General features: G+C 40.7%; 1 protein-coding gene across 5 annotated transcripts in view; it reads left to right on the plus strand.

Annotated features, from left to right (window-relative positions):
- The window catches only part of CLIC5 (chloride intracellular channel 5), an 88,012-nt gene extending 78,332 nt beyond the window's left edge, over positions 1-9,680 (plus strand). For all 5 annotated transcript variants that reach the window (XM_081943259.1, XM_081943260.1, XM_081943257.1 and 2 more), the window contains 2 exons: positions 4,720-4,901; positions 8,304-9,680. In XM_081943259.1, coding sequence (XP_081799385.1) covers positions 4,720-4,901; positions 8,304-8,471 — 350 coding nt within the window. In that variant the 3' untranslated portion in view covers positions 8,472-9,680. The remainder of the gene's footprint in view (positions 1-4,719; positions 4,902-8,303) is intronic.
- The last annotated feature ends 1,110 nt before the right edge of the window (positions 9,681-10,790 follow it).

A 10,790-nucleotide genomic window follows, 5' to 3' on the forward strand; every position in this document is an offset into this window, starting at 1 on the left:
CCAGGTTACCGCGCATTTCATCAGCCACGGGCCCTTGGCAGGGGTGGTAGGGTAGCGGTCATCGTAAGGGAAGGCCTTGAGCCGAGAGAGTCCACTGTGCCACAGATAACCGGTTGTGAGTCCCTGTGCGTGAAATGGGGCCCAGGGAGACAGTTGGGCTTGCTGATTGTATACTTGGCTTCTCGCTATGCATCAGCAGCCCTGCCCGAGCTCCTCGAGGTGATCGCCGAGATGGCAGTTGAGACCCCCAGGCTGTTGGTCATGGGGGACTTTAACTTGCCATCGGTAGGGGAAACATCCGAGGCAGCCCGGGAGTTCATGGCTTCCATGACAGCCATGGACCTGACCCAAGTAATTCAGGGCCCCACACACGAGGGTGGTCACACACTGGACCTTATCTTTGTCTCTGGCCAGTGGAGGAGTGATCTAGGAGTAGGGGATTTAGTCATTACACCCCTGTCATGGTCAGATCATTCACTTCTCCGGCTCGACTTCCCAGCCGCTACTCCCCATCGCGGGGAGGCGGAACCGGAATGTCCTAGATGGTTCCGCCCCAGACGCCTGATGGAACCTGATAGGTTCCAGACGGAGCTTGGGCCATTTCCTGTGGCCCTGACCCGCACCCAGATGGAGGACCTAGTGGCTGCATGGAACAGTGCGGCCGCCGGGGCCTTGGACCGGGTTGCGCCCTTGCGGCCTCTCTTGCGGCAGCGATCCACCCAGGCCCCTTGGTTCACCGAGGAGCTGAGGGTGATGAAGCGCCGCAAGAGACGCCTAGAGAGCAGATGGAGATCGTCACGCTCTGAATCTGACCGATCACAGGTGAGAGCCTATTTGCGGACTTACCTTGTGGCTTTAAGAGTGGCCAAGCGTCAGTATTGTGCCACTCTTATTGCGTCTGCAGATAACCGCCCTGCCGCCCTGTTTAGGGTGACCCGCTTCCTCCTTCAACAGAGGCCGCGGGAAGCCCCTTTGCAGGGTAGAGCAGAGGAGTTTGGGGAGTATCTGCAGGACAAAATCACTCAGATTCGCAGCGAGTGGGTCTCCTCTAGTGGTCTAGGGGGGACGTCGGAGGTGGATCTTGAGGTTCCACTCTGGGAGGAGTTTGACTCTGTTACTTCCGACGATATGGACAGGTTGCGTGGGCGACTGCGAGCCACCACATGTTTATTGGACCCGTGTCCCTCCTGGCTTATACTGGCTTCCTGGGAGGTCACACGAGGCTGGCTCCAGGAGTTAGTCAATGCTTCTTTGAGAGAGGGGCTCTTGCCGACCGTCCTGAAAGAGGCGGTGGTGAGGCCCCTACTCAAGAAGCCTTCCCTGGACCCAGCTATGTTAGCCAACTACCGTCCTGTCTCCAACCTTTGCTTCCTGGCGAAGGTTGTAGAGAGTGTGGTGGCACAACAGTTCCCACGCCACCTGGAGGAAATTGATTATCTGGACCCGCGCCAGTCCGGTTTCCGGCCCGGCCATAGCACGGAGACGGCTTTGGTCGCGTTGGTAGATGATCTCTGGAGGGCCAGAGATGGGGGTTGCTCCTCCATCTTGGTCCTATTAGACCTCTCGGCGGCTTTTGATACCATCGACCATGGTATCCTATTGCACCGACTGGAGGGGCTGGGGGTGAGGGGCACCGTTCTGTGGTGGTTCTCCTCCTACCTCTCTGGCCGAGTGCAATTTGTGTTGGCAGGGGGGCAGAGGTTGACCTTGAGGCCGCTCACTTGTGGGGTGCCGCAGGGGTCGGTCCTCTCGCCTCTCCTGTTCAACACATACATGAAGCCGCTGGGCGAGATCATCCATGGTTTCGGGGTAGATTACCATCTGTACGCGGATGACACCCAGCTGTACATCTCTACCCCGAACCACCCCAACGATGCTGTCGAAGTGATGTCCCGGTGTCTGGAGGCCGTACGGATCTGGATGGGAAGTAACAGACTCAAGCTCAACCCGTCCAAGACGGAGTGGCTGTGGTTACCGGCACCCCGGTTCAACCAGTTGACTTCATCACTGGCCATTGGGGGCGAACATCTGGCCCCCGTGGATCGGGTACGCAATCTGGGCGTCCTCCTAGATGCCCGGCTGTCAATGGATGACCATGTGACAGCCGTGGCAAGGGGGGCGTTTCACCAGGTTCGCCTGGTGCGCCAATTGCGTCCCCTATTGGACTGGACCGCCCTTCGCACAGTCACCCATGTGCTTGTGACGTCCCGGCTGGACTACTGTAATGCTCTCTACATGAGGCTCCCCTTGAGATGCACCCGAAGGCTGCAGTTGGTTCAGAATGCGGCCGCGCGGGCAGTTTCGGGAGTCGCTAGGTACTCCCACGTAACACCTCTCCTGCGCGGGCTGCACTGGCTACCTGTGGCTTTTCGGGTGCGTTTCAAGGTGTTGATTATCATCTTTAAAGCGCTCCATGGCACAGGACCTTGGTATTTGCGGGATCGTATCCTGCCCCATACATCCCTTCGGCCGATCCGCTCACACAGAGAGGGACTTCTCCGGGTGCCGTCCACTAGGCTGTGCCAGCGGGCGACGCCCAGGGGAAGGGCCTTCTCTGTGATGGGCCCGACCCTCTGGAATGACCTTCCCCCTGATATCAGAACAACTACAGACCTCCGCTCCTTCCGGAAGAAGCTTAAAACCCACCTGTTCAATTCAGCCGGCCTGGCCTAATCCCAGTTTACCCACCTGAAGTCTGCATTTTTAAATTCTATGGGTTGGTTTTAGGCCAAGTTTTAATTTTTATCAATTTGTACAGGGTTCAAGGTTTAATTTGATTTTAAGGGTATTCATTATGTATATGGTTTTTTAATGTGGTTCCTGTACACCGCCCCGAGTCCCTTCGGGGAGAGGGGGCGGTCTAGAAATCAAATAAAAATTGAAATTGAAATTGAAATTTTTATTTCTGTCAAAATTATTCTGCCTTTTTATGTCTCTTAATTTTAATTCTTTGTTCCCTTTTAGTATGTTTTTGTAATGATTTTGTTCTCTCTATAATACTATGCAATATTGTTATTCATTATTTTCAGCATCATTCTCTTATATGCATTTTTTCTTCTCCACATCCTCTTTCACATAATTCCACCAAATATTCTTTTTCATCCTGAGGGGCTCCATCACTGGAGGTTTTTAAGAAGAGACTTATCTGAAATGGTACAGGTTCCCCAGCTTGAGCAGGAGGCTGGACTAGAAGACCTCCAAGGTCCCTTTCAACCCATTCTATTCTATGCATCCTTCTCATTACACTTCTGCAGGTAGTGCTGGGTTACTTACTTATGAGGAACTGGAAATTTGGTTGCTAAGTGATACAGTCATTAAGCGAATCATTGTATTAGTAGACCAGATTTTATGACTATTTTTACTGTGGTTGTTAAACAAATCACTTGGCTAATTAAAGTTGAGGACAGGTTGTAAGTCACCTTTTTCAAAGGCTGACTTAACTTGAGCCATTGTTAAATGAACAGTCATAAGTTGAGGACCACCTGAATAGTATTTTATTCCCTGCAGCTTCTACATCTTCTTTATTTATGTTTTTTTTTAATTCTACTTTGTAACTATCTTTTGGTACTTTTCATTCAAGACTCCCTTTTCTTGCAATAGCTCTGCTGGCAATCCAGTATCATTCTTTTTTTAAAAAAAGAAACTCTCTTCCTAAAATCCAATCTTGCAAGTTTAACAAAATTATATTCCACATTCAGAAACTTTTATGGCACCTGTTTTTTTCAATTCTCTTAGTCTTCAATCATAAAGAAATCAATCATTCTTTCAGATTTATATTCCTTTGCCATATGTATATATTAACAGATTTAGGCTTATATTTAAAAATTACAAACCATTTCCTAAGCAAATTGTCCCAATCATCATTGTATTCATTCTTGGTTCTCCAAATAGTCCAATTTATACTCTCTCATTCTTGGCCATTTTAGGGGAATGGAATCTTTTATAAAACAGAATAATTTTTCCTCTAATTTCTCAGAAATCATTTTTTCTAGGGTTTATTCAAAATATTGATACTGAAACTGATATTTCTGACATTTTTTTTCATGACATGTATTAATTTATTCTGTTCACCATTTACTGTTCTTACATTTCAAATTACAACCTTCTATATACTGTGATTATCACCAGATAGAGTCATATAATTTTACCTCCAGAACCATTACAGCCTTGGCCAACCAAGGTTTCACATAGCATTTTTAATACAGAGAAGGTATACAGTAAGTTCCCTGTTAGCTGTAACTCAATTAAGTTTTGCTCAGTTGGAATTTCTACTGAAAGTCTTGGGATCTGACTCTTACAGGTCTATATTATATAGAGCATTTATAGAATTAATCACTAATTTTCCTTTGTAACATGCTTCTTGTGTACAGTTTTTGGCCTCTGGCCTCTAATAAAGTAAGTAAAATAATATTGTTTATGGTACATTTTTCTCATCCAATCTGAATAATTTTATCTTGTATTGACCTGAATTGGATTTACTTCTTTAAAAAAAAATAAAGTTCCATAGTCAACGTGTTTTATATTTTTTGTAAGTTACTTTGATATGTTCTGTTTTCAGTCCTTGTCAATCCAAACATATTGCTAATAGTGTGGATGTTTATAGGCTAGGCTGCTCTAATATTACAGGCATTGTCATCATTCTGGTTCATACCATTCTCCATTTTGTCATAGATTTAAGTATATGGTTGATTTAACCACTTCTTCTTTCTAATTATTAAGGTCTCGAGAGAGGGTTTACAAAGGCTTTGAAGAAACTGGATGACTATCTGAGAAATCCTTTGCCTGAAGAGATAGACACAAGCAACACTGAAGAAGAAAGAGTGTCAAAACGCAAGTTTCTTGATGGGGAGGAGCTGACCCTTGCAGACTGTAACCTCCTGCCCAAGCTTCATGTTGCCAAGGTGAAATGCTCTCATATCCATGACAGACCTGAAACTCAAATACCAACAGTAGCTGGTTGCTACTAAGATCCATTTATACTACATGTTTCCCACTTCTGTTAGGAGAGAGAAGTTCAGAATAGTCTTACATCGATAATTAGGTTTCCTTTGAATGGGTTGAGGAGCCTGTAAACATATAGCAACTTCATTAATCAAGGTTATACCCAAGCATATTGAAGTAAGACTAATGAAATCAGGTGTGTAACTCTCAGTCTTGCTTAAGATTTTCAAAAAACAGTGATAGCTCCCTAATTGGCTCCAATACCACCTGCCAATGTACCCAAATCTTACTCAAGTAGCCTTTTTAAAATTTACGCTTGACTTAAAGGGGACTTTACTTTTAAACTGCACGTGAGTCAATAGTGTAATATACCTGAAAAAATATAGGTTTCACATCTTAGGAAATACATCTGGTACTTCAGCATTTGAGGTGGCACTGTAACATTTGAGGTGGTCAGAGTCTACCTGAAATGTTGTAATTGTTTTGTCTACTATTCTTTAAAAAGTGTCAGAAAATTTGCAACAAGTTCAGGGAAATAGAAAAGGGATAGTTTTTAATCTTAAATCTTTATTATAGTCTTAAAATCAGAATGGTCAGACAGAAGAATTACAGGTAAGCTTTGTACTCTTTCATGGGCATTTCTTCATCCATAATATGGATACTATGGATAAAAACAGGATGATCATTGGACTAGAAGACAAGTCCTATGAAGAGAAAATGAAGAAACTGGAATGTATTGTTTTGAGAATAGAATATTATGTGGGAATAGAACACCGTTCTTCAAGTAATGGGTGTAGCAAACATTTTCTGACAGCAAGAGCAATTAATAATGGAACTAATTACTCAGAGAGGCAGGGGACTCTCTTTCAATGCATGTACTAAAACAGACAGGCAGCCATTTGTTACAGATGTTTCAGTTTCAATACTTGCACAAGAATGGACTTGATGTCTTAAGTGGCCCCCTCCACCTCTATCATTCTACGTCCCTTCTGAAACATGAAGAATCCTGGAAAATAATGGCTTCATAATTCATATAGCTTCAGAAGTCGTGTATTTTTCCAGGTTAAATATATATTTTACATGGGACTAAAACAACCTTTCCAGGATGTACAAATTTGAAAAATCTCTGAACACCTTTCTTTATGGGAGTTTATGGCAGATTCTAGACTAAAATAGTCATGTCAACATTTTGGCGTAGCTAAAGAAGACTTCCTCAACTAGCTGTCCTCCAGATGTGTGAACACCAATGCCAAGAATTTCTCAGCCAGCATGACCTTGTTGAGGATTCTGTAACGTGAAATCCATACATCTGGAAGAAGTCAAATTTGGGGGAGGCTTGGCTTCATGCTGGACAAAGGTCATCATTTAGGCTTTTTTCAATGAATGATAAGTCAAAGGTTCCAAAGCATCTTATAGGTGAAGCATTTTCTTTCTTTGGGAGAGAAAAAAAAAGATGAGTGAATGAAGACATAAAAGTTACTGTAAAAATTATGCATTTTCCCCACATGTTAGACAGTAGTGGCAGATGGAGGCATGTCAAAGAAAACAGGACGTACAATAATTGGCAAAACCTGTTTATTTTAAATTATACAGGACCATGGTTATCATTTTGCTGTCATATACATATTTTTAAAAAAATATATAGTGTAAAGACGTAAATAGGGCAGAAGATACTTCAGATTCTGCAAAAGGCATCTAATTAACATTGATGTTTGGCAAATAAATTCAGCACAGACACCTCTTAATGCTGTTCAGTTAGATAAATTATGTAAAGTAAGCTAATCTGTCTAAATGTATTTTCTAGGTTTCCATAAAGATAATTATTTATACCGAGACAATTAATACTATTATCATTTAGTTAATTTGATTTTAAACTATTGATTAAGATTCCTGAAGGCTTAGTGGTCTCTATTGGCAGAAATAGGCACGTACTCATCTCTCTCCAGATTTAATTCTTTTCTGTCAAAATTAATACAGTGTCTACAGTTAGTCTTACAGTTTCTAACTTATTGTATTGTTATGTTTCATCTAAATAGTGAAAGCATTGCTGTGCCACAAGTCCTGCTCATTTTGTTCAAGCATCGGATGGATTTTTTTTATTTCTTTTTTTGTGTGTGTGTATGTGTGTCTTTCAGCCAGTGTTGATATCTGGAGACTGCTTGGATGAATTCTCATAGTTTTCTAGTCAATATTTCTTGGAAGTGGATTGCCATTGTCTCCTGCCTAGGGCTGAGAGAGAGCAACAATCCAAAGTTATCCAGCTGGGTGGATACCTAAGGCAGAGCCAGAATTCACAATTTTTCAATTTCTAGTCTTATTCCTTAAACATTACACCAAACTGGCTTTTGTTATTTAACTATAGATATTATTTGTTTGTTTGTTTGTTTGTTTGTTTGCATAGCTGCCCATCTCACCTAAATTATTCTGGGTAGCTTATAACAATCCAACAAAAAACAAGTTAAAACCCAAGATATAAACATATAACCATCAGTAACAACTTTAAACAAAAATAAGCATAAAGGTATAGGTTCCCCGCAGATATGTGCTAGTCGTTTCCGGCTCTAGGGGCAGTGCTCATCTCTGTTTCTAAGCCTAAGAGCCAGTGCTTGTCAGGATGTAAATTCAGCCCTGTATTTAATGAGGGATGAACCGTGGCCTTTCCTTGAAGTATACTTGATAATTAACCAAAATAAACCCGAGATATATTCTAAGAAACACAGTTTATTGTAAAGAAAATAAAAACACAAACTTACTAGCTAACGATTACATTTTGGCAGAGTTCCTGCCTACCACCTTGGCAGGCGAACAAAAGAACAAAGAAGTGAAATAATAATGATGAAGGAATGTGGAAGAATGTGTGGACATGCGTAGTAAGCTTAGTGATAAGAGTCAGATCAGTCTACCATATGTCTTAGAGTCTAAGCACAGCTGGCAAACAAAAAAACGCAGTGACAGTGCTGTCAGAAGACCTATCTGTAGTCATGTGGCCAGCATGACTAAATACCGAAGGCGCATGGAGCACTGTTACCTTCCCACTAAAGTGGTCCCTATTTTTCTACTTGCATTTTTTATGTGCTTTCGAACTGCTAGGTTGGCAGTAGTTGGGACGAGTAACGGGAGCTCACTCCATTATGCGGCACTAGAGATTTGAACCACTGAACTGCCTACTTTCTGATCAACAAGCTCTGCATCTTAGTCACTGAGCCACCACATCTCCATAAAAATAAGCATATTCAGTGGCAAAAAAAACCTATCCTTGTGTCAAGCTCAACAATGCCATTGTAAAATGTTATTTCCTTTCTTATGTGTTTAATAAAATCAATAATATTTATAAGTATTACAGCCTTCCATTTTCATTTTAGATTGTAACAAAGAAATATCGAAATTATGAATTCCCAGGAGAAATGACAAGACTGTGGCAATACCTGAACAATGCTTATGCTCGGGATGAATTCATCAACACTTGTGCTGCAGACAAAGAGATTGAAATAGCTTATGCAGAAGTAGCTAAACGGCTTTGCAAATCTTAATCAGAATCAGCAAGATCCATTTCTCCAAAGAATTCCTGTTTCATAGATGCTTCTCCATGAATGCCTTCAAATATATATGTATGAAAGTTGGATAACTTTAACGAGATTGATAAGTTTTCTGGATGCATCTTGACCAATATTTCACTGATGAAATACTGGATGAAGAGAAGACAGTGTGGAATAGAGAAAGCACAACTCCAAATTATTATGTTTTATAATTTATGATTTGGCAGGAATACTTGGAGAGGGTGGGAATCTTCCCTTTTCCTAGAGAAAATGTAGGACAGGAGAAAACATTTCTGAAATCTTTACCAATAAACTGGAACAAATGTTATATGGTCCACTGATATCATTTGGCTTCATTCATATACTTGGGCTAAAAATTTAAAGGTAAATACAGAGTATAATTTTGCCTATTTCTTGCAAATGTTTTTCCATGGACACTAATTATGATCTATCTGAAAATACTGTATGCTAAAATTAGGGTTGGGAAGCTTACATTTGGAGTGAAAACAGGGATGACAGTAAGAAAATGTATCTTAAGCAGAGTGTTGCTTTAAGACTATTTAGCATAATTTAAGGCTTTCCAAAACCTATTCCATTCACTCAGATAGCAGGGCCTAAAGCTCAGTGGGAAGCTTTTAAAACTTAAATCTAATGGGAATCATAATCCAAGTATATCTAATGTGGTTCAGGCTGGCCATCTTACAGGTTTAAAGGAAAGGCTGGAAGTTCTATTTGGAAGTAGAATTTTTCCACCTAGTTTTGGGTAAAAGTAAGAAAATGCCACTGAGCAAACCTGAATGAATATTAAAAATAAAGAGGTTCATGCATCTCATTTTCTTCCATGCAGAAGTTAGAAGCATTGAAATAGTGATTTTAAAAAGTGTCTTTATGACTTGTGGGGTTGCTAGAAAGAGTGATATAGGAACAGAGATCTAGATAATCTTAAAATCTCACTAATGTTCTGAACTTTATTATTTTGTGATACATGCAGTCTTTGCAGAAGGAATTGTGCTTTAAGACAATGACTGCTTTGTTCTGTCAATTGCTCACCATCGTATTTACTTGTAATGAAATGTAGAGGTTGAGTTCATATTCTTTTGGCACTTGCAAGAAAAAAAAATGAATATGATATAGCAGACTGCCAACTAAGTTGGACAACATCCAGTTGCACTCTTTTAACTTCAATAAAAGGAGACATTCAAATTTTCTATTATTTTCTTTAAGCCATAAAAACAAATGAAGATTTTTGTTTGTAAAATCTTTATTTGAGACCAGGATCATATACAGAAGTGAAGTGGTGCAGAAGACTAGGAACCTGATCTTAAGTCTCAAGGAGCATTCTGGGGCTGTACAACCCTCAACTCTCAAAAAGTGATGCCTCCTGAGGGTGTTTCCATATGAAGGGCTTTGTGGACTAGCGACGAAACATAATATATAGCTAGTTCATCTTGTCTTGCTTAAGATATATTTCTGTGGAAAGCAAAAAGAAGATAGAGAATACAGAAAGCAGTGTGAGTGGGAAAGGTATAATAAGGACCTGATGGTGACATCCATAAATTCTATTAAGTCAGGCAGCTGCCACAGTAAAAGTCTTTCCTTGAAACATATAAGAATTCAAAAATGTTTTTCTTTTAAAAGTAGCTGCAGAAATAACCCTGCAGCTATGTTCAGAACATAAGCAAGCTAAGACAATACAGATTCCATCAGCCTTTTTCATGCACTCTGATGCAATTCTCACATACCTACCATTGATTGCAACGAACTTCCACTGGAATCTACAGTAATCTAAAATGAGCCCTTCCATCCAAAATCTTGGCTACAGAAAATAAAGCTATGTTGTATCCTTTGTTTATATCCATCATTTTGTTTTCATTGAACTTTGTAATGCCTCTGTTGAAAGTCCATGAACTCTCCAGTTTTCCTTCAGAATGGACAAATTAAAGACAGCCTAGACTAGAAAGCAATGGTTCCTGATTTTAAAACATTGCTGAGAAAACAGTTGGCTCAGAAAATGCAAGTAATAGCCAGAAAAGTCTAGTGAGATCACAAAAACCTATTCACATAAAATAAAAGAGAAATCAGGCTGGAATTATTTTTACTTTAAGATGTATGAAATATTTTCCAAATTGGCATTCAAAAACAGATGATCCTATATATAATAAGCATGGCCTGTTTTTATGTAAAGAAGAGTAATATTGATATATATCTCTTTTTTTAATGCTAAGCCTCCACTTCTGAAACTGCTGATCAGTTAGGCTATTGTGAATAAAGTTAGGGCTAATGGCTCAATATTTGTTAAATAAAGTGAAGACT

This window comes from Natrix helvetica (genome assembly GCF_964273705.1).
Source record: "Natrix helvetica genome assembly, chromosome: 2".
In the NCBI taxonomy this organism is placed as follows: Eukaryota; Metazoa; Chordata; class Lepidosauria; order Squamata; family Natricidae; genus Natrix; species Natrix helvetica.